At 44.7% G+C, this 24970-nt stretch overlaps 1 protein-coding gene across 1 annotated transcript in view; it reads left to right on the top strand.

Annotated features, from left to right (window-relative positions):
- The first annotated feature begins 4179 nt into the window (after positions 1–4179).
- Positions 4180–24970, top strand: part of SHB (SH2 domain containing adaptor protein B) — a 262808-nt gene continuing 242017 nt past the window's right edge. The window contains exon 1 of the mRNA XM_038769656.1: positions 4180–5323. Within this exon, the coding sequence (XP_038625584.1) occupies positions 4490–5323 (834 nt within the window). The 5' untranslated portion in view covers positions 4180–4489. The remainder of the gene's footprint in view (positions 5324–24970) is intronic.

The following is a 24970-nucleotide window of genomic DNA, read 5'->3' as shown; positions in this document are numbered from 1 at the left end:
AAACTCAATAAATACGATTGATTGATTAACAGTACACAGAACCTTGTATTAAGCACACACGGGAAAGACGCTATCACTGCCTACAAAGAGCTCACAGTCTACGGGGGAGACAGACAATAAAATAAATTACAGACGGGGAAATAGGGAAAAGTAGATTATAAGGCTTTGTACATAATCGATCCACCAATCAATCATATTTATTGAGCATTTACTATGTGCACAACACCGTACTAAACAGTTGGGAGAGTGCAACACAACGGTATAACAGACACATCCCTTGCCCACACTGAGCTTACAGTACATAAGTGTTTTGGGACTGGGGTAAATAGCAAAGTATCAAGGCATACAGATCCAAGTTGCAAGATCAACATAGGGGGGAGGGCTGATAGCGGAAATAAAGGGCTTAGTCTGGGAAGGCCTCTTGGAGGAGATGTGATTTTAGGAGGGGAGATTGATACTCGTCGGCTATGAAAGGGGAGTTTCAGATCAGAGTGAAGTTGTGGGCCAAAGTCGGGCAGCGAGATGGACAAGATCAAAGTATAGAGACTAGGTTGGCATAACAGGAGTGAAGTGTGTGGCGTTGTGGACAGGGAATGTCCCTGCTTATTGTTTACTGTTGTATTGTACTCTCCAAGCGCTTTGTACAGTGCTCAACACACAGTAATTGTTCATTAAATATGATTGACTGATAGTAGGAATTGAAAAACAGTAAGCACCAGAATCAACAAAGACAAGCAAAGGAGCTAAGACAGGTAAAACATTACCAGGACTTTTTGTATCGCTTTTGTATTTAGACTGCAAGCTCCCTGTCAGCAGGGAAGCGCACAGTAAGCACTCAGTAAATACCACTGATTGATTGGATTGCTTTCATTTTTAAACACTCACAATGTGCTAAGCCATGGGAGGGGGAGATACAAGATAATCGGATCTGTCCCGAGTTCTGTCCCACACTAGACTTAAAACTAAGCGGAAGGGAGAGCAGGTATTTTATCCCCATATTTCAGATGAGGAAACAGGCACAGGGAGGCGAAGTGACTTGCCTGAGGTCACATTCATTCAATGATTCATCAATCGTATTTATTGAGCACTTCCCGTGTGCAGAGCACTGTACTAAGCGCTAGCGGGCCCGTGGCAGAACTGGGACTAGAACCTGGCTCCTCTGACTCCTAGTCCCATGATCTTTCCATTAGGTCACGCTGCCGCATACAATTCCTCATCTTCTCCCCCAGTTTTCCACTCTCTCCACATATTCTCTTCCTTTGTCTCTTCCTGTTTAGTTCCTCTGGTTTTTCTTGACTCCATTTTTTCCCCTCGTAAGCATTTGCCTATCTTCCCCACTCCTCTCCATCGCCCGCTGGCTCTCTTCATCTCTTTGTCTCTCCTCTACGCGTCCCCCAACCCCACCTTGCCCCTGCCATTCTGCTCTCCCCCATTTCTCCTTTCTCAATCAAATCTTTTAGACTGTGAGCCCAATGTTGGGTAGGGACTGTCTCTATATGTTGCCAATTTGTACTTCCCAAGCGCTTAGTACAGTGCTCTGCACATAGTAAGCACTCAATAAATACGATTGATGATGAAATCACCTCCAGTACTGTTCCTCTGGGAACGAATGCAGGACCCAGGATTACTAGTCCAAGGGAGGGAGTGGAAGGAGGCCAGCAGGTCAATCAGTCGATCGTTTTTATTGAGCGCTTACTGTGTGCAGAGTACAGTACTAAGTGCTTGGGAGAGGCCAATAGGGCAATAATAAACAGTACTATGCTTTGCACACAGTAAGCGCTCAATAAATACGACTGAATGAATGAATGAACACTTTGGATGAAGGATGGGGGGGGGGCATGGGAGGACTTTGAAGGGTGAAATTTCCATCCTTCCTCCAACCGATGTAGCAGAAACTGTGGGACTCACAGGACACCCGCCACTGTTTATTCAATCGTATTTATTGAGCGCTTCCTGTGTGCAGAGCACTGTACTAAGCGCTTTAATAATGATGGCATTTGTTAAGGGCTTACTATGTGCAAAGCAGTGTTCTGAGCACTGGGGAGGATACAAGGTGATCAGCTTGTCCCACGTGGGGCTCACAGTCTCCATCCCCATTTTACAGATGAGGGAACTGAGGCACAGAGAAGTGAAGTGACTTGCCCAAAGTCACACAGCTGACAAGCGGTGGAGTTGGCATTTGAACCCACGACCTCTGGCTCCCAAGCCCAGGCTCTCGCCACTGAGCCACGCTGCTTCCCTCTCCAGCTCTCCCGGCATCAGCATGGTGCAGTGGACAGAGCCCGGGCCTGGGAGTTTTAAGGTCGTGGGTTCTAATTCTGGCTCTGCCACTTGCCTGCTGTGTGACCTTGGGAGAGTCACTTCACTTCTCTGGGCCTCATCTGGAAAATGGGGATCGAGTCCTGTGAGCCCCAGGTGGGACAGGGCCCGTTTCCGACCCGATTGGCTTGCATCCACCCCAGCGCTTAGTACAGTGCCTGGCACATAGTAAGCGCTCACCAGATATTATTATTATCCCGGCAGGCAGAATTCCAGAGAACAGGCCAAGGGGGCAGAGGGAGGAAAAAGGAAAGAGGTGCAGGGCCACTGGGCTGGAGTTCACAGCACCTAGCAGCCAAACCCGATCTTGGTGGAAGGTAGGAGAGCCCTCTAGGGTCTGATTTGCCTCCCGCTCTCTTTTCCTTGATGTGTAAATCGGGAATGATGCTACCGACATTAAATAATAATAATAATGATGGCATTTGTTAAGCGCTTACTATGTGCAAAGCACTGTTCTAAGCGCTGGGGGGGATACAACGTGATCAAGTTGTCCCACGTGGGGCTCACAGTCAATCCCCATTTTTACAGGTGAGGGATGCTTTTACATTAGGGATGCTGTGAGATTCAGGAATACACTTCAGAACAACAAGTAGAAGTATGTGCAATGGAAGTACAGTAAAAAAAAAATGCCAAAGAATCCAAAACTTAGCCAAGTGATCGGGAATATCATCAGTCCGGTTTTCAAGTTACCTACCAGAGCCAGTGAAAACCTCTCCCCCTTCTAGACTGTGAGCCCGTTGCTGGGTAGGGACCGTCTCTGTACGTCGCCAACGTGTACTTCCCAAGCGCTTAGTACAGTGCTCTGCACACACTAAGCGCTCAATAAGTACGATTGGATGGATGAACGAAAACCTATGGCGGGGGGGAGGGGGGAGCCTGCCACAATCATCATCATCAATCGTATTTATTGAGCGCTTACTGTGTGCAGAGCACTGTACTAAGCGCTTGGGAAGAAGTACAAATTGGCAACATATAGAGACAGTCCCTACCCAACGGTGGGCTCAATAAAAAAGGGGAAATAGTCGATAAGCAATTTTATCAGAAATCATGGGGCGGGGGAAGACTTCGAAATAAAGAACCATTTTATGCCGTGTTGTTTGCCTTAAACACTTACCTCTTTTAAATTTACGAGGTAATTAAAAATATTACCTCCCCCTACAGCCTCGCTGTCTGATTGGTGTGTGTCGACTCGAGAACGCCTATCCCAGAGGAATCCGTCATCTGCAATTCTAATCCAGTCGATGAGGTGGGTAGAGGGAAGCAGATGCTTGACAGGAGGAGGAAATCTCTTCTTCCCCCTTGAGAGGATAAATAGAATTTATTCGCACCCACCTGGGCAATCGGAACCGTATTCCGGCATGATCGGGGCACCGTGAGCGGGCAAATGCCGGGCTTCTCCCCCTCCAAGCCTTCTGGCACAGCAGGGTGCGTGATGCTGGAAAGGGGATTTCTCATGGAAATCGGGAAGAGGCGGCGGGGAAGGAGAGGCTGCCCGCAGACTCTGCCTCTCCCATTTGCGGGTTAAAAGCGCGCCAAGTTTATTATTATGACTGCAACCGGGGCTCGAAATTAGCAGCCCTGCTCGAGGTGGGTTTTTCGAGCTGCTGCTGCTGCTGCTACCGAGGCTGGGTTCTCCGGGCGGCCCGGCCTCGCTGCCCTGCCTTAGTTTCCCCGCGCAGGCGGCCCAGGAGCGCGGTGGGCGGGCAACGGGGCGGAGGGGGTGGCTTGTAGGTAGGGGCTGGGGCTGCCGAAGGGGCCTGCCCCTTTGGAGGCGGGGCGAGCGGGGGCGGGCTCCGGCCGGCCGAGGGGCACACACGCGGCGGCTGCGGCCGGGGACGGGGTCGGTCCCCCCCCTCTCCGCGGCCCAAGGTGGGGGAGAGGAGGGCCCGCCCGGCCGGGGCGAAGTGGAGCCCGGTCCCGGCCAGAAGGCGGCTGCGACCTGTGAAGGGACCCGACTGGCGGAGGTGATCGGAGCCGTCGCCCCTTGAGAGCCGAGCGCTCGGGACCCACCTCGCCCCAGCAAGAACTTGAACTCCGTCTCGACCGAGGCTGGACTTAGGGGGGACTCGCCCGCTGCTTTTTCTTCCCTTTCCCCCCCCCCCCCGCTCGGGCCGCCGGGCCCCGAACCGAGCGCGGCGGCCGGGGGCGATCGGACCCCCGCAGCCCCCGAATGGCCCCGGCGGGAGCGGCTGGAGCCCCCCCCGCCGCCGCCGGGCGAGCCGTAGGGGGTCGGCCCCGGGCGAGCTCCGCCGCCGGCGGCACCATGGCCAAGTGGCTGAACAAGTACTTCAGTTTGGGGAACAACAAGACCAAGAGTCCCCCGCAGCCGCCCCGGCCGGACTACCGCGAGCGGCGCGGCGGCGGCGGCGGCAGCCGGGGGGCGGCGGCCGCCAGCGGGCTGGGGGGCGAGCGGGGCCAGCCGCAGCCGGTCCCCTGCAGCTCGTCGTCGTCGTCGTCCTGCTTCTCCTCGTCCTCCTTCCGCGAGGAGGGCGGCAGCACCAGCGACCTGATCCGCGCCTACCGCGCCCAGAAGGAGCGCGACTTCGAAGACCCTTACAACGGGCCGGGCTCGTCCCTGCGCAAGCTGCGGGCCATGTGCCGGCTCGACTACTGCGGGGGCCAGGAAGGCGGCGGCGGCGGCGGGGAGCGGAGCTTCTCGGCCGCCTCCTCCTCGGCCGGCTGCTGCTGCACCTCGGGGGCCGCCGCCGCCGCCTCCTCCTCCTCGTCCTCCTCCTCCCCGCACCTCTTCCGCAGCAACAGCGAGCGGCGGCCCGCCACGCCGCCCGAGGTCAAGTACATCTCCCCCAAGCACCGGCTCATCAAGATCGACAGCGGCGGCGGCGGCGGGGGCTGCGAGGGGGCGGGCGGCGGCGGCAGCAGCAAGAGCAGCTGCAGCAGCGCGGGCAGCGGCAGCGTCCGGACCTGGAGCCCCTCCGCCTGCGGCGCCAAGAAGCTGCTCAACAAGTGCCCCGACGACAGCGGCGCCGCCGCCAAGAAGGACAAGGTAAGGGGCCACCCGCCGCGCCTACTTATTGAGCGCCCACCCTACGCGCGGACCGCCGTCCTGACAGTTGGGGCCGGGGCGCTTTGGAAGAAGGAGGCGCAATCTCTTCACCCCCCCCCCCCCCCCCCCCCGTCCCGCTTGTATTTCCTCGCCCTGTCCCGCCCCACCTCCCGCGGCCACCTCGCTTTTTCTTGTTTTTTTTATTTTGGTCGGGGGAGGAGGGAGAAGACGGTCAAGGTGAAAGGGCCTTTCCAGGCGCGAAATCGGAGGTCTGCCTCCGGTCGAGACGGTCCGTGGAGGCCGAGTCGCTCATCCCCTCTCTTTATTCATTCATTCATTCATTCATTTATTTATTTATTTATTTTTCACTCATTCATTTATTTATTTATTTATTTACTTATCATTATTTATTTATTTATTATTTATTCATTTATTTATTTACTCATTTATTTATTTATTATTTATTTACTCATTTATTTATTTATTTATTTATTATTCATTTATTTATTCATTCATTTATTTATTTATTATTAATTTATTTATTTATTTATTTATTGTTTATTTATTTATTTATTTTACTTGTACATATCTCTTCTAGTTATTTTATTTTGTTAGTGCGTTTGGCTTTGTTCTCTGCCTCCCCCTTTTAGACTGTGAGCCCGCTGTTGGGTAGGGACTGTCTCTGTATGTTGCCAAGCGCTTAGTGCAGTGCTCTGCGCATAGGAAGCGCTCAATAAATACGATTGATGATGATGATGGGCCCCGTCGCGTAGCGGCTCTCCCAGAGCTGGATGGGGATTGCATATTATAACGATGATGATGATGGTGTTTGTTGAGCGCCTGCTATGTGCCAGGCACTCTTCTAACCGCTGTTCTATACCCTTTTCAACGCGGCTGCCCCACTAAGAGTCTAGACAGTGCTCTGCGCATAGTAAGCGCTCAATAAATACGATTGATGATGATGAGCCCCGTCGCGTAGCGGCTGTCCCAGAGCTGGATGGGGATTGCATATTATAACGATGATGATGATGGTGTTTGTTGAGCGCCTGCTATGTGCCAGGCACTCTTCTAACCATACCCTTTTCAACGCGGCTGCCCCACTCAAGAGTCTAGGGACCTCCCGGCCCGCCACCTCCCTCCACTCTACTTGGCAGGTGTGTGTGTGTGACCCTCGTGTTGCGTGCCAGGTGTAGCAAGCAGGCTGTTGGACAACTTGACATCCTCAACACACACCAGCCAGACCCCCGCCGGTGTGATTACTTGTGTTCACCTAAGGGACTTGGAAGCATTGCACGCCCGACCCTTCTCCGGTGTGGACGGTTTTATAAGAATTAGGCCTCGGTCGAAAGCAGAGGCAAGAGAAGCGGCGTGGCTCAGTAGGAAAGAGCACGGGCTTTGGAGTCAGAGGTCATGGGTTCAAATCCCGGCTCTGCCAATTGTCAGCTGTGTGACTTTGGGCAAGTCACTTCACTTCTCTGGGCCTCAGTGACCTCATCTGTAAAATGGGGATTAAGACTGTGAGCCCACCGTGGGACAACCTGATCACCTTGTAACCTCCCCAGCGCTTAGAACAGTGCTTTGCACATAGTAAGCGCTTAATAAATGCCATCATTATTATTATCATTAAGGGGGCCCCGAAGGGAGTTTTGAGTTTTGGTTAAGTTTGGGGTTAAGCAGAACTGGGCCCTGTTGCGGGGTGAAGAAGGGAGAATGCCTCAACCCCACTCTTTGGGAGAGCCCATGTCTCTTCATTGACCTTTTGGCATCTGGGAGGTAGTCTGCCAGACTTGGGGTAATCAGGGTGGGCCTGAGGGGCCTGAAGGGTTGGGAACATCCAGGGTACCAGGTGGGAGTGGTAACAGGCAGCGGCTCTACTATGCAGCCCTCTCTCCTTCCCTCCCTTCCTCTTATCAGTTCCTGCCAAACCCTTCCTTTCTCCACCTACCCCTATCTTCTGATGGGAGGAGGAGGCTGCTGCAGCGGTGAGGTCAGTCAGATGGTCGCATTGGGGGGGTCTAAGGGTACAGGCAAGGGCCAGGATACAGGCTTTGGAAGTCTCCAGTTCAGGGTGAGAGAGAGAGAAAGAGAGAGAGAGATTATTTTGCAGACCTAGTGACCATTCTTACTGTGGGTCCTATACTCCCCAAAGCTGCCCCGCTTCTGAACAGTCACATCATGGACCAAAAATGTTACCCGGCTTAATTAGTAATCTTCAGCTAATCAGATACTGTAGAAGAGCAGCCCTGATGAGGGGCGTGTGCAGTACAGTCTGCAAAATGAGGGATCCCTTAAGACTTGTGGGGTAAATAAAGAAAACACCTTGCTCATTGACCTCAGTTTGCACTTGTAATTTTTTGTCTTGGTCGTTAGCCAGGGATTCAGTCTGCTGTTCAAGAAACAGAGAGAGACAGAGTAGACACAAATGCTTACAGCTATGCCAATAGGTATGGCAAATGTCCTACTCATAATGCAGAGCAAGGGGTAATATAAGAGGTGGTCCACCCCAATCAGCAATGCCTCATCCTCCTCCACATAGCGGCTTTCCAGGTAGTAGTGGTGGCAGCAGTATGGCAGGAAAGAAAAAACACTGGAGGAACTGGATGAAAAATGTACTTAAACATCACTTTCAGTAGTGGGGGCTGGCTAGGACACTGCCTTGGCTAGGGGAATGGGTGCGAACAATCTTTATGGTGGCATCTTTCCTACATGATTAGGATTTTGATATAGATGCAGAAATGCTTGAGGATGTGTGTGTGTGCGTGCGTGCACACGTAGGAAAGCATCTTAATGAGGAACTTTAGTTCTGGGCTTATGTGATTACATTTTTGTTTTAGAGCAATTAGAAGTAGAGCAAACATCTGTTGGTTTTAGCAAAGTAGCAATTACCACAGTTACCAATGTGTTTTTGGTATAAAGTCTAACAAATATTTTACGTTCTTTATTGGGGTAATGTGAAACTAATAATAAAACTATAGTAATTCTTCACCTGTTGTAAATTTTGTAAAGGCCTTCCCATGATAATTTCAGTAAAATTTTTCAGATATAGCAAATTAGAATGTTTTTGGAGCAGTGATAAGCTCAAAATACAACCATCAGGATATAAATTGGCTGAAGTTAAAGGAGACCTTTACAACAATTGACCATTTTTACTCTGTGTACTCACGTAAAATTGACTCTCCATTTTGCAATTTGTGTAATAGCCAAGTTCCAGAAAGATGAAAGACTAGGATAATTACTAGTATTCAGGCTAAAACAATGTTCCTGAAGAATGATTCAGAATATTTTGAAGGTAAGGTGGTCTGCTTGATGACTTCCGTTAATTCATTGAATTCTAGATCTCAACCCAACAGTGTAAGCATCTCTAATTTTGAGAAAAGTTTACCTGTGTTTGTGATTGCTACCAGATGTTCTAATACTTAAAAGGAAAGGGAAGGATGGGGGGATAAAAGGGTAGAAGTTGTGCTTGTATCAAATATAGAATCAAATGCACCGCTGTTGGTGGAGGTTGTTCATTCCTCAAGTGCTGCTTTCAAAGAATCAGCCCAGTTTTGTTAATATATGTATGCAATATGTTTTCTGCTACAGTTTGTTTTCCTTATAATTAACTAAAGGTTAGTTTCTGAAACAACCGAGTAAGCAACAGGAGTGGAGTGGAGTGGCGTGTGACATCAGTTTCAAGAATTCTAAATACGTAATCATTTTCGCCAGTAGTTTTTGAAAGGCTTTAGGTGTGTTTAAAAAAAACATTAGAACTAAAAAATACCTGTTCTCTAGGCTGTAGCAAATTATATCTTTTCTTACTCCTTCTAAGTAAACCCTCTTGTTACTATAAATTGAGATTAAAATTACGGGCCTACTTTGGTAAGCTACTGCATTAACAGGCTCTTCACCACTTTACTGTTTCTTTTAAGAACTATTAGTATAATGAGGAAAGTTTGGCAACCTTGCATTTGGGGATTCAATGATTTATCATTTTGAATTGCAGACTAGGAAACCTTTTTCCCCTCTCAGATTTCATATTCCTATGCTGTAAGGTGTTTTTTTTTAACCTGTTCTCAGAGCCAACTATTTTCTTCTGAAAACACATTATCTAGTAAAATGGGAATGCTGAGGAGTTACACTTTTGCAGCCCTTGGTGTAAGGCTGTTATCTGTGTTAAAGAAAAAGCAAGGCACTCCTTAATATCACAGTCGGAAAGGAGCATACGCTTTCTTAAAGCGTGTCAAATGACTAGTTTTCCTATTTTGACAGTTCCAAATATGATTGATTACAAAGTGATTTAAAACTGAAACTTGACCAAAAAAAGAAAACCTTTCTGACCCATAAAAGTGGTTTTAAAAACAAATCCAAAACAGGTGTGACTTCTACCAGTCATTTGGTAAAGCCGAACTTCTATGTGGTCATAGACCTCGACTGACAAGTTCAACTCAGAGCAAACTTTTATGGCTTGAGTTATGAACCCTCTATAAAGTACAATAACAAACGAGGAGAGTAACTTTGTAATACTTCCCTTTAAAAACAAATCAGAATTTATGACTTTTTGTAGTAGTGGAACTGCTTTGCGAGTTGCTTTCTTGTAAAGAAAGAATCGATTTGAAAATGTGCCTCGTCTGACTTTGTTCTTCGAACTTTTCTCTGTTTGATCATGTTTATATTGGGGTTTCTCTTTGGCTAAGATGGAGTTGGGTTGCACATATGCAGTTCCTGTGGTTTCCCTGATTTGATCTCCTAACTACGGGGAACACTCTTTCTGCGCTTCACTTGTTACCTGGATACATCCCAGATCACATCCCTTCATCTCTGATCCCGTTCATAATACCTTTACCAATTGAGGAGAGACAGAAAAGACCGTGACTCTACAGTCTGGGAAGACGAAGGCTGAGAAGGGGATGTGATCGAAGCTCACAAAACCTGGAATCGTTCACCGAATCCCACCACAACGGAGGGGACATACAATGAAGTTGAAAGGTAGAAGGTTTAGAACAACAACAACGAAAGGAAACACTTCTTCACACAGTGGGTGATAAGTGTGTGGGCTTCATTACCTCGGGAAGTTGTGCAGGTTAGAAGTAGCAGTAGACTCCAGAGGGGTTTGGATTCATTCATGGGTGAACAGACCATAGTGGATTAGTGGAGGGAAAGTGACAGAGGGAGGGGGAAGAGTTAGGGGGTTAAATGGTACATCCCTAAACATTGGAATCGATCTCTAGGAGGGTATCCGTCACTCAGTTCCCCCAAGCATCTTTTATTAGAGTTGCCTTTATTCGAGTTAGAATGCTGGACTGGATGGGTCCGTTGGTCTGCTGCAGAAATGGCCCTTCTTCTGTCCTCGAAACCAACTTTGTCGCAGCAGACGTTGGGTGGGTTTGGTCTCCTTACGGAAAAGAAAGGGTGATAGTCTGATTGGCTTCCGTTTTATTCTATGTTTTGGTTTTAAAGTCTTTCTGACTCAGTCTCGAGAATCTTAACTACAGACTGAGGCTCAACAATGGAATTTTCCTTCTCTTCCTGTTTGGTATTTTCCAGTAATATTTCTATTAATGTTTCACTTTCATAGGAGTTAACTTCCTGCGTTTTAGCTTTCTCAACCATAGAGCATAGAAGAATTAGCTTTTCCTTTAAATCACTGAATTCCTCCCAGTTAGTGAAACAAAAGTTCTTTCTGGATTTCCCATTAGTTTGCAGAGGAAGGATCTGAGAGGTGGGTCCAGAGGACTGAGAGAGGATTAGTGAGTGTTAAGGGGGGGGTGACTCATTCTCAGTATTTTCCAAACAGCACTTAATATTAAATGAAAGGTGGCTCACCAAAATTTTAGAAAGAATAACTTGAGAAAATCCGCTGATCTCTCCAGGAGCCTCGTGTTTCTAGGACACTCTCCCTTCAAAATATATACTGCTTTTCCTAAGTAAATTCTTAGTCATTCTCAAAATCATTCTTAGAACAAGTTGTGATCATTTCACATACATCTACTGTAGCTAGGAATTTCATTTAAAATGATGAAAGAGTACCAGATACTTCTGAGTGAAATATACATTAAAATTGGGATCTGGCCCAGGGTAGCACTTTCTTCTGATACATTTTAAAAGCTTACCATCATATTCGAGACTTCTCTACTTAATGAAGTTTTGAATGAATGGAGACCAGTATTGCTTCCTTTTCTGCTTTCTCAAACCGTTTAAAAGCACCGTTTGGACCTTTGCCCCAAAATCCATCATTGAAAAAAGAAAGCCCGTTGTAGAGGCCTAAAGGTGGGTGGGAGGGACATAGGTTTAAGTGTTCATTCAGTCGTATTTATTGAGCGCTTACTGTGTGCAGAGCACTTACTGTGTACTAAGTGCTAAGTGTTAAGCTTTGAGAGGGAGGAGAGAAGCGAAGTCCCATTTTAGACAAAATACTTTGACAGCATTTCACCACGACTCAGTGTTATGGGCTGACCAACTATAATAATGTTGATTTTCAAGTAACACCCTTCATCTGGAGATCTTCAAGCACTTATTTAATGTTAAATTTCTCTCAACACCCCAAATGAAGTAGATAGCAAGTATTATTATCTCCTTATGCAGATAAGTAAAATGAGACATTGGGAGGATAAGTGGTTTGCCCTAGGCCAGACTGTAGAGAGCAAATCTGTGGTAAAGATGGGATTAAATTGAGACTTTATGACTGCTGTCCTCATTCTTTATACCTGTGTGTTTCCAAAAACCCCCTTCAGTGCCTAATTGGCTTGTTTTGTTTGTAGTTGTTGCTGCTGCCCTCAACGACTTTCCATTTCATTGAAGTTTTTCACTTAGGGTAGAAAAATGAGAAAAGATATCCAGATTTGGGTTAATTCTCTTGGTTTTGGCTTTTCTCAGCATGGTTCCCTAATATAGCACTGATTCAAGGGGTCTTCTTTCTGGGGTGACTCACAACTATGCTCATTTTCTGGGGAGACTCTATACATCTTTAAGCAATGGGAACTAATTCTTCCTGAAAGGATAAAGAAATTTTGTTTGAGCCCTTATCATTCCACTCCAGTAACAGCAGTAGCACTACTATTATACTATATTGCACTACTATAGAGAAGCAGTGTGGCTCAGTGGAAAGAGCACGGGCTTTGGAGTCAAAGGTCATGGGTTAAAATCCCGGCTCCACCAGTTGTCAGCTGTGTGACTTTGGGCAAGTCACATAACTTCTCTGGGCCTCAGTTCCCTCATCTGTAAAATGGGGGTTAAGACTGTGAGCCCCCCGTGGGACAACCTGATCACCTTGTAACCTCCCCAGCGCTTAGAACAGGGCTTTGCACATAGTAAGTGCTTAATAAATGCCATTATTATTATTATTATTATTATATACTGAATGTTCACTGGGTGCAATGCGCAAGGACTTGTGAATGTACAAGTTCAAGTGATGTGTTCCTTGCCCACGTGGAGCTTACACTCTAACAGGAAAGGCAGGCATAAGCATATTTACAACTAGAGTAATCAAAGTAAATAATTGAACTTATACTTGAACAAACATATTTACGTGTGTGTGTGTGTGTGTGTGTGTGTATACACACAAATGTACTAAGGCTGGGTACAAATAAGTGCAAGACAGTGTTTGAAGTTGATGAGCCGTGTGTGTGTGTGTATACACATACACACAAATGTACTAAGGCTGGGTACAAATAAGTGCAAGACAGTGTTTGAAGTTGATGAGCCATGCAGCAATGTGTAGTATTGATTAGCGACGAGGAGCCTGGTACTATAGTTTAACCATGAAAATGATGAGAACCTGGGTCAGGGGGATAGCTATTAGGGAGGAGAGGAAGGGGCGGATTCAGGGGATGTTGTATAGGAAGGTTCGGCAGGATTTGGTAGTAGATTGAGTGTGAGAGTTGAAAGATAGCGAGACATAGAGGGTAACATTGAGGTGGCGGGCTTCTGGGACAGGGAGGAGAATAATAATAATGATGGCATTTGTTAAGCGCTTACTACGTGCAAAGTACTGTTCTAAGGATGGTGGTATTGACTGAGGAAAGTTAGGAAGAGAAGATTCAGGAGGGAAGATGAGTTCATGCAATCGTATTTCACTGTCGTATTTACTGAGCACTTACTGTGCAGAGCACTGTACTAAGCACTTGGAAAAGTACAATACAACAATAAACAGTGACATTCCCTGCCCACAACGAACTCACAGTCTAGAGTTCTGCTTTAGATATGTTGAGTTGGAGGTGCCAGCCAGTGGGTCTTCCAAGTGGAGTGTTCTGGAGGCAAGAGAAGATGGTTGGAATTGTAAATTAGATGAGGTTTGGGCTAGAGAGGAGGATTTTGGAGTCATCCGCAAAGAGGTAGTAAGTGAAGCCATATGAGCAGATTACCTCCCTTGGTGCCATTTAGTAGTATTTAAGGGCTTACTCCGTGCAGAGCACTGGCTTAGTGGAAAAAGCACAGACCTGAGTTCAAAACTGGGCTCTGTCACTTGCTGGATGACCTTGGGGAAGTCACTTAACTTTTCCGTGCATCAGTTTCCTCACCTGGAAAATGAAGATTAAATACGCATTTTCCCGCCCACATAGATTGTAGGACAGGGTCCAAGATGATCACCTTATATCTCCCCCCAGTTTAGCACAGTGCCAGGAACCTAGAAGCACTTAACTAATATCATAGTTTTTATTGTTATTTTTGCTAAGTGCTTGGAAGAGTACAGTAGAACTAATAGACATGATCCCCGCCTTCAAGAGTTTTACAGTCTATCGTGGGGCCCAGGGTGGGCAGATGCTGAAATTACTTACAGATAGGGGGAAGTAATTGGGTGTATGAGAGATGTCCATCCTCTAGACTGTAAACTCATTGTGGACAGGGAATTTGTCTGTTTATTGTAATGTACTCGCCCAGGCGAATACGCAGTACTCCACACACAGTAAAACACTCAATAAATACGACTGAATGAATAAGTGCTAAGGAAGGTTACAAGTCCTTTAAGTGGTTAGGTGGTGCAGCAGTGCTCAAATGGCACATGAGGGAATATGAGGTGGGGAAGTTAGAAATTAATTGGAGAAAGTCAACTGGAGGAGGTGTGATTGCAGAAGGGTTTTACAGATGAGGAGAGCTGCCATCTGACCAAGGGCTAGGAAATTCCTGGCAGGGAAAAGCGTGTGAGCAAGAGGTCGGTGGTGGGAAAGACAAGAGTGAAGTACAGTGAATTGGTTAGCTGTAGAGAAATCAAGAGTATGAGCTGAGGTGTAGAGGGAGAGAGCTGACGGAGTGTCTTTAAAGTGAATGGTCAGGAATGTCTGTTTAAAGTTTTTAAGGAGGCTCTTGAGGGGTGGGGTGATGTGCGCAGAATGTGATTTTAGAAAAATGAGCCAGACAGCACAGTGAAGTGTTTACTGGAGAGGGGAGATGCTAGAGGTGGTGGTCATGTCAGGTGATGACTCCTTGTGAATGGGGAACTCTTAAGTGCTCGAATGCCATTGACTGATAAGTGCTCAGATGAGCATTATAACTGTTTAGTTTGAGAGGAAGGGGCAGATCGTGGAAGAACCGACGTTTCCTGCTTGAGATCCCTTCTCGGCATTGAGCGGAGTGTTCACGTGGCAGCTGCCAGCTTCCCGAGCATTGAAAGTGCTCTATGGTCTTGTTCGCCTGCCATTTATAATAATAATAATAATGATGGCATTTGTTAAGCGCTTACTATGTGCTAAGCACTGTTCTAAGCGCTGGGATAGATACAAGGTCATCAGGTTGTCCCACGTGGGGCTCAGTCTTCACCCCCCATTTTACAGATGAGGTAACTGAGGCACAGAGAAGTCAAGTGACTTGCCCAAAGTCACACAGCAGACATGTGGCAGAGCCAGGATTCAAACCCACGACCTCTGACTCCAAAGCCCGTGCTCTTTCCACTGAGCCACGCTGCTTCTCTCGAGCCACGCTGCTTCTCTGCATTTATCTGAGCAGACAGAACAGAAATGAACAAGGCAAAAGAAATTTTGGCAGGAGCAGGCATAAATGGTAACTTTGGGGCTTGAGATCTGCTGTAAAGTATAATTTTGTTTAAACCTAAGTTGCCTCATCAGTGGGGGGTGAGGGGAATGGAGAAACCAGGTCCTTTGCTCAGGCATTTTTCCTTATTACTACCCGCATGAAGAAGTGGACTGTCTTTTCAAGGAGGTCAGAGTTCCCTCAGGGATGGTCCAACTTTACCCATTTGACATGGCTGCTTTTAACATCTCCCATGGTGTCAAGAACAACAAACTTTGCAGTGGCAACTTCACAGGAGACCCTGCTGCTTTCAGGTCCTTTGAGTGCAATGTAGACTATATTTGGGTGGCTCCCCATTTCCCCGCCTCCCTCCTTCCAATATAATTCATTTTTCTTTTGAGTCTTAAATATGAAACCAGATGTCCTTAGTTCAGAAACCTGCCTGGTAGAACTATTTCAGTTTGAATTTTGGCCTTTCTGTTTTGAAAGTAGTCGACTTTTTCTTAGGAATATTGCATCCGAGAAGAACCGAAAGGTAGTATTTGGAAAATCTCGCATTATTATTATTATTATTATTATTATTATTATTACAGTATTTGTTAGGCGCTTACTATGTGCCGAGCACTGTTCTAAGCGCTGGGGTAGATACAAGGTAATCAGGTTGTCCCACGTTGGGCTCACAGTTTTAACCCCCACTTTACAGATGAGGTAACTGAGGCACAGAGAAACTAAGCAGCTTGCCCAAGGTCACGCAGCAGACAAGTGGCGGAGTCAGAATTAGAACCCAGGACCTCTGACTCCCAAGCCCGGGCTCTTTCCACTAAGCCACGCTCGCATACAAAGAGGCATTCGATCCAAAGCTTACTAATTGCTTATCCTCTTTGAGAATTACAACATCTTAATCATTTCTCCTGTTGAATATATGTCTGATATTTGTTTGTGTTTCATATAATCAGATTGCTCCAGCTAGAGGAATAATAAAACAAACCATTTGTCTTCCCAAGTTATTAAAAAGAGGTTGGAATTTGAATGTTGAAGACTTCTATAAATGAGTCCAGGCTGTTTCAGTTACCAATAGAGATCTAGAGTTTTAAAGCATGTGTTTCATTAAAAATCTGTGTCTTTTTCTGAAATAATCAAATGCCAATATCCTTTCCCAGCACCATTGAATCTTACGGGTGCTGGTTGCTGCAAAATGTTTGAGATTTTGAGACTGTGCCTCTACCAGGTCAAAGGGAAAACTTCAGATTACTAAGCCTAAAGGAAAAGCTTTTGATTTTGATGGTGTGGTAAAATACCTATGCTTGGTTTGATTTTTAATTCAAGTGATTTAAGACCAAGTTGCAGGTTGCTGGGGTGTTGGCAGTCTTGGAAACCGAAAGGTAAAAACAGTCCTCCTCTCTCTTCTTGGCAGCTGGTTTAGGGAAAATGAGCCCTTGATTAACAGGAGAAGAGGAAGTGAATATACTAGAAGAAATTTCAGAATGACTGCAGCATATCTGGCAGCTTCTAGTGTAGGAAATATATTTGAGGTTAAGACTTGAGCACCCTGTAACTATCATGAGGATTTGTTTTGTGCCTTTAGATGTTGCTTGCCTGGACCGTTACAGTTAGCCATGGAGCTGGAATTAACCTCAAAAGCAAATTCTAATGAGAGAACTACCCCATTCCCTTGATAGGTGGGAAATGATGGTAACAGGAAGTGATGACAGACTGTTATATAATTTACTCTAATGTACTTATTCGTGCCAGTCAGTTCATTCACTTAATGTTCCAGTTGCATCATCTTTGCTTTGCATCAGGCACACCCATTGTTCCCAGTAGGTGTTTGGCATGTACGAAGTATGGTATCAGAGGCTTAGAGGCAGTCACGGGAAAATGAGTATCAATTAACTGACTTTTAAAATGTTTTGCAGTAGAAGAGGCAGAAGACCGTAATGAATCTTAAATCTTTAAACATGTCTGCATGGAGTGCCTCGCTCTGCATAATTATGTGGACTTCCTAAAATAAACCACCTTAACCAGTCTAGTCCCAGGTTGGTGGTAGTCGCTCTATTTTTAAACAGAACTCTTACCCAATTCTCCTGATGCTTTTTTTTTTCCTGACTCCAGCTATGCTAGTGTGACTCTGGCGTTATCACTTCTAATGTAGTGTGGCCATATCCCTTATTGAAGTTACAGTCCTGCGTTGGACATCAGTTGTTTGTCACAGTAAACTTTACTGCACGAAGAAGGAGGTTATGAAATTACTTTTTTAAAAGCAAGTGTGCTTGTGGTTGGGGAAAAATATCGTAAGGTAGAGACTGCCTTTCTGATGATAAATAAAAAAAGTAAATATTTTTTGGCAAATGGAAAAGCAAGATGCAGCTTTTCAGGGGCAATTAGATGAAAATGACAATTTTCTACCTGCTCTTCCTTTGGCAATTGTGTTTTTGCATGACACTTGCTTGAAACATTTTTTTCTTTTTATAGACATGGGTGTCAGTGAATTGGTGGAGGAATATAGGTAGTGAGCCTTAAAATTGGAACCCGATTTCTCACTCTATCTAGATTCTTTCTCCAACAGCATCATCCTCCTTCAGCAGCACCTTCTGCCTATGTCCTGGGTGCAGAACTCTGCACTAGGCACTTGAGAACTGAGCCAGGATACAAATAGTAATGCAAAAGTAACAATTTTAAAAAGCGGGTGTAAATATGAGATATAAATATGACCCCAAACATAGGGGATTAGTCATGGAATGCCTCTTATAGGAGGTGGCTTTTTAGGCAGATGCTGAAGAGAGAGACATGAGGAGAGACATGGTTTGGTGAATTTGAGTGGGGAGGGAGTTCCCTGCAGGAGGAAAGATAGAAGCAATGGGTTAGACGCAGAAGAATCTCAGGCAAAGTACAGTAGGAGGTTAGGTTGGGAGGAGCAAAGAGTACCATCTGGGGTGAAGCGAGAGAAGAGAGTGAATAATTAAGGGAGAAACATAGAGGTCTTTAGAAGCCAATTCTTTATGTTTTATGCAAGAAGAAATGGGGAGCCCCTGGAGGTTTTTGAGGAGGACTTCCCAAGTGCTTAGTACAGTGCTCTGCACACAGTAAGCGCTCAATAAATACAATTGAATGAATGAGGAGATGGTTGTTTCTAAGTAATAATATATACAACTGGGATTAAAATAAAATGAAGAGAGGGATTGGTTTGAGGCAAAGAGACTGGGAAGTGATGAGAACATAATGTAAGCAGTACTATTATTGGAACAGACGGGACCATTCAACCCAGCATTCTGCCTCTTATTCTGTTGAATCATGTTCTTTGACATCCAAACTAATGGTTAAAGATGTACCATCTAACACAGCCTAACTTTCTCTCCCCCTTGGATGCCACCACTGACCATCAATTTGTGGCTGAGTGGTACAAAGAGGAAGAGTATTTAGCTATCTTAAGAATTGGGGAATTTGGGAACGTGAAAAACCAGAACTAAAATGGCATCAGGGATGCTGGCACTAAAATGTAAACATGCTAAGTTAAAAGGAGAGGGAAAACTGCATGGCAGTGCTCGAGACCTGGATGGAGACATCCCCCAGGAGAAAGGTGGCTCAGGGATAAGGGAATGCTTGGAAGGGGTCTGGAAAAAAAATGCAAAGGAGTATTTGTGGTAAATGAGGAGGACAGAATAGACTATGGCACCAAATAAGAAAACTGGCAGGTGTCAAAATTGGCAAAAAACCACTCTAAAAGGCTAACACATAAACTAGATCAATCAATGGTGTTTCTTGGGTGTTTACTTTGTGCAGAGCACTGTATTAAGCACTTGGGCGAGTATAATACAACAGAATTAGCAGTCACGTTCCGTGCCCATAATGAGCTTACAGTCTAGGGGCATGAATTGCAGTGCTTTGCAGGGACCTCGATATGATGGGCATCTCTGAGACTTGGTGGAAAGAGGAAAACCATTAGGAAATAGTGCTTTCAGGCTGTAAATTCTATAGGAAGGCAGGGATGGAATGAAAATGTAAACAATGATAGCATAACATTTTTACCAGGCATGGGAAGTTCCAAGGAATCCCTTTAAGTAGAAGTGCCATAAACAACAGCCTTATGTTATTGTAAGACTGTACAGTAGATCACCTCATGAGGAAAGTGAACTGGAAGTTAAGATAAAATTTGGGGAAGCTCTAAAACCGAGTCAGGTAATAAGCTTCTAGGACTTCAGTTATCCTCACATCGATATACTGAGTAACTCATCAGAAATCTATAATAGGTTTAGGATCAATGAACATTTAGAAAAACTAAGATGATGTAGTTTCTTAGGAAAAATTACGCCAAGTTCTTCAAAGGTATCAATAAGCATGTGGATAGAGGAGAACCAGGAACCTGGCTTTCTCAAGGACCAATGTCAAGGTTCCACATGAAAGTCTTAAAAACAACAACAACAAAAAAAGAACAGGAATTGTGGGGTTGTTGGGGTGGTTCTATTGTGGGCAGAAAACTGGCTAAAAGTAGGAAACAAAGAACAGAGATATGATGGAAATGGAAACAGTGAGATTCCCCCAGGGTTTAGTGTGAAGATTGGTGTAGTCAACATTTTCAGAGCTTGGTGAAATCTCCAGTTTAGCAGATGACACTAAGCCCTTCCAGGTGGTGAAATGCCGTACAGATGGGGATAAACAGCAGAAAGATCTCAAAGCTGGACAAGTGGGCAGAAAAGTGGCAGATGCTATTTTGCATAAACAAGTGTAAGGTAATGTATCTAGGAAAAGATGATCTACAAGAATAATGAACTCTGAGCAATAAGTAATGCCTGAGAAATAGGTTTTAGAGCCATTATCAATTGTCTTCTTAAATCATTGGTTCAATGTACTGTGGCACCCAAAAGGGCCATCAGGAAGGGCTTCCAAACGATATATTCTGGTTATTATGTAAAGCCATGGTGCCCCTATCTTTTGCATGCTGTGTGCAGTTCTCTGTTACCCTTTAATAAGGACATTACAACACTGGATGAAGTACAGAAGCAATGTGGCTTAGTGGAAAGAGGAAAATGGAAAGAAAGTGGAAAGAAAGAAAATGTTTATTTTATTTGTACATATTTATTCTATTTTGTTAATATGTTTTTGTTTTGTTCTCTGTCTCCCTCTTCTAGACTGTGAGCCCACTGTTGCGTAGGGACCGTCTCTATATGTTCCCAACTTGTACTTCCCAAGCGCTTAGTACAGTGCTCTGCACACAGTAAGCGCTCAATAAATACGATTGAATGAATGAATGAAAAGAGCTCGGGACTGGGAGTCAGCAGTCTGCTGTATGACCTTGGGAAAGTCACTTAACTTCTCTGTGTCTCAGTTTCCTCATCTTTAAAATGGAGATTAAATATCTGATCTTCCTCCCCCACAGACTGTGAGTCCTGTTTGGGACATGGACTGCATTCGATCTCATTCATTCAATCATATTTATTGAGTGCTTACTGTGTGCAGAGCACTGTACTAAACACTTGGAAAGTACAATTCAGCAATAATGATAGCATTTATTAAGCGCTTACTATGTGCAAAGCACCGTTCTAAGCGCTGGAGGTAATCCCTGCCCACAACAGACTCACAGTCTAGAAGAGGGGAGACAGACATCAAAACAAGTAAACAGGCATCAATAGCATCAGTAGAAATAAATAGAATTGTAGATATATACACATCATTAATAAAATAAGTAGAATTATACATATGTACATATATGCACACAAGTGCTGTGGGGCGGGGGGGTAGAGCAGAGGGAGCGCAGAGGAAAAGGGTAGTTTAGTCTGGGAAGGCCTCCTGGAGGAGGTGAGCTTTAGAACTTTCAATGTGATCTGATTGTACCATATCAACCTCAGAGCTTGGCAGGCAGTAAGTGCTTAAATACATTATTATTATTATTATTATCATCATCATCATTACAGAGAAAGGTAACCAAGATGATTTAGTCAGATAGAGAGGCTGCCATGTGAGGAGAGACTGAAAAAAATCAGGATTTAGCCTGGAAAATTGGGAGGGTATGGGGTTGCAGTCTACAGAATTATGAAGGTGAAAAGGCGAAATGGGAATTGCCTTTCACCAAATTCCACAAGACAGACAAGAAGGGACCCACTGAGCCTTGAAGGTAGCAGGGTTTTTTTTTAAAATACTGTTTTCACTTAGGTGATGGAAAACATATGGAATTTGTTAACATAGGAAGTTGTGCCGGAAGAAACTATCAGTAGGTTCAAATCTGGTTTGGATAATTTAATGGATGAGAGATTGGGGGAAAAGTGGTAAGAAGATAGATGTCTGAGAGCAACTAGGTTACACTGTTCCTTTAAGCAGCCACTGTGCTATCAGCAGACTGTATTCTGAGCTGACAGCACTTCTAGGTGGTTGTAAATTGATTATTTGATAATTTATTCTAGTGTATTCCCAGGTATTGGTGTTAAAATAACTGGTCTTTAAATTTCAGGGCACTGCATTTACCCATTTCTCATCTTCAGGGACTTCCAACCTTCATGAGATTTCAAAAATAATAGATAGTGGTTCTGTAGTGGTTCTACAATTCTATGAGTACCCTGGAATACATGCCTTTATGTGCTGTTGTGATTGAAATACATCCCATATTTTAGTTCACCTTCCCAATCTTCCAGTGCGAGGGTGAAGCTCGACAAAATTAATGCTGGAGAGTGGAGCAGGAAAGCTTACCTTAATCTCGAATCAGTTGTGGTAAGCCGTCTCAACTACGGGAGAGAGAGTCAAGCAGAGGCATATCCATTCCATTCCTAGCTTGGACAGTGGCTAGCGAGTGGAAGGCAATCTGCTACAAGTCAAAACTCACCTGTGCTGGGCAGCAGTGGCCCGGGAGAGAGTCGAGGGTGGAGACTCAAGTTTACTGCGCGGAAGGAGGCAATGATAAACCACTTCGGTATTTTTTACCAATAAAACTCTGTGGATACACAACCAGAACGATTGCAGATGGAGGTGGGGCGTTCTGGGAGAGATGGGTCCATGGCGACGCTATAGATCGGAGATGCCTTGACATAAAACCAGACAAACTGTCACTAACTCAAGGCACTGTGTGATTCCTTTGAGACATCTTCACCATTCCCAAGCGCTTAGTACAGTGCTCTGCACACAGTAAGCGCTCAATAAATACGATTGAATGAATGAATGAATGAATTGACACAAGAATGCTTGCCAAATACTTAAATTTTATAGTGAAAAGGCGAGAAAGGATTCCTGGTGCAGGAAGATCACTTATTTATCCCCATGTCTATAGAAGATCGTTGACTCATTTGCTCTTATAAACATTGCCGTAGTCTGAATCGGAAAAACATCCCATTATTTGTAATTTTTTTTCAAGGAATAAATATATAAACCTTGAAAAGGAAACCCCATTGAATTGATTGGACTTTGTTATGAATGACCAGTAAATGTTTTGGGTGCTTTGGAAGCTCCTGTGGAGAGGGACTATCGTCTTTTATGATCTGCTGTGATCTGAGCCTAATACAGTGCTCTGCACGCACTAGCCACTCAGTAAATACTGATGATGATGATGATGATATGATATAGAAGTTAGCAAAAACAGATTGAGCACCTTATCATTTCTGATATGCTTTCATGGGTTTGATCTTGATGGTAATAAATTGGCTTTAAATACCTGAGATTGTTAGTTTAAAGGTTGTTTCTCTGTGAAACTAGTAATAATTGGCTTTTATCCCACCTTGTGGGATAGGGGAAAATACCTACTTTTACATTGTCTTTCTATTATAATCGGACTATTTAACTAGGTGGATTGTAATATAAGGTAGCAATAGCATTTACTGAGCACTGTCCTAAGTGCTCAAGAAGCACAAAACAAGCAAGTAACATACGCCTTGCCCACAAGGTGCTACATTCTAATGGAGGAGACAAACAGACCTTTCTGAAAGGTTGTCATCTATGCAAAGACCACAGGTTAGGTAAAAGTAAAAATAATCACAGATCAGTTCAGGTTACCCTTTCTAGCATTTGGCTATGATTATTTCCACTCATCTAATCAGAAATCATAGATTGCAAATGAAGGTGTGTCTGCTCAGAAAAGATTGCTAAATCTTAACCTTGATTTTCTTGGCACAGTATTTGAAAAGGAAGAAGATAAGAACTTTGAACTTGTGCAAATCAAAAGACAGGATTTAAAAATTTTCATGGCAAAGGAAATCAACATATTCATTCATCACTTTGCCACCTAAAGGCCTGACTCATGTATGGAGGGAAGAACCGGAAGTTAAAACAAGCCCTTTGTGAATTAAATTATTTGGTGGCATTGTTTTGAGTATGTTTGATTTGCATTTATTGGCTGCTACCTCCTACTGTTGAGAACCGTATTGTTAGGACAAGGATTTCTTTAAATAATCAGCCGTGCAGAATCCAGACGGCACCCTTGGGTCACCTTTTTTGTTCTCTCTCCCATCAAGGAACTTCCATTCCCTATCTGTTTCAGTGCTTACCTGTGGTGCTGAGTTGGAAGTAGAGTATTGAGACCCCATTTTGCTTTTCTACATCTGTGTACACCACACCTTTGTTTAGAGTTGTTAACAACTGGCAAAATTACCCGATTTGAGTTAGAAATTTTATGTTCTCATCCCACTCTCTAGTGGATGATAATAATGGTATTTGTTAATCACTTATTTTGTGCCCGGCACTGTACTAAGCACTGGGGTAGATAATTAGGTCAGACACGGGCCCTGTCCCACATGGGGCTTACAGTCTTAACTAGTGGATGTGCTGATAAACTGCACGATAGATACCTCCAGCACTTAGCACAGTGCTTAGTATGTGCTTAATAAATACCATAGTTATGCATTATTATTAGAAGCTATGAAAGGAGCAATAGATGGACAAAGAGTTGAGGAGAAAAAGTTTTAGGTGTCTGGAGAGCTCAGAAACAGGATAATCAGTCCCTGAATAATTGAGTGATGGTGTTGAATTTTGTTTAATTGCACAGCTTTGAAGTTGTTTTTAGGAAAGAAGGCCAAAATTATATACCCACACACCAAAGAGAAAATAGCCATCCCGAGGTAGCGCAATTGTTGCTTTTGCAACAAGTGCTGTGGTCTTTAGGACATAAAAGGGCATGAAACTTCTGTGCCATCGAGGAGGGGGACGTGCAGTTGAGGTGAAGAGGGTGAGGTAAGAGCAGGGAGACAGAGCTACAGATCATCATCGCATACCCTCTCCAGTGTCCCCTGCCCCCCCTCCCCACCCAAGTAAATATGAAGGGCACCTTCACCATTGTTCTCAAAGAGGTGCAGAGGAGGGGGGGAGGGAAGTGTATGAAACAGGAAGTATGCAACCTAAAAGAAGGGAAAGGAATATGGCACGAACGATCATTCACTTCAGCATTCTCCCTCTCTCCCGCTAAGCATGCTGGAGTCAGGGGCACACACAGAACTTAGGACTTTTCAAGGGGTGTGAAGAAATCTAAGACTGGCACAAACCTGTGTGAAAAAGGCTCATATTCTTGAGGCGTAAAAGACATCAGGCTAGATCTAAAAGCAAATGAGGCAGTAGAGTACTAAAAATATTGAAGCGCAAAGGGAATATGTGAGGGTGGTGTTTGGGATGCAGGAAGGGTGGCAAGAGAAAACAGGAAGGATGTGAACCAGTGGATTAACTTGCGGCACTGATTGAATGTAACACTGTGGCAGGACCTATGGGTGCCGGAGGAAGTCACCAAATAAATAGTAC

Source organism: Tachyglossus aculeatus, chromosome X4 (genome assembly GCF_015852505.1).
Source record: "Tachyglossus aculeatus isolate mTacAcu1 chromosome X4, mTacAcu1.pri, whole genome shotgun sequence".
Classification (NCBI taxonomy): domain Eukaryota; kingdom Metazoa; phylum Chordata; class Mammalia; order Monotremata; family Tachyglossidae; genus Tachyglossus; species Tachyglossus aculeatus.
This window is presented reverse-complemented; position numbering and strand designations above follow the sequence as displayed.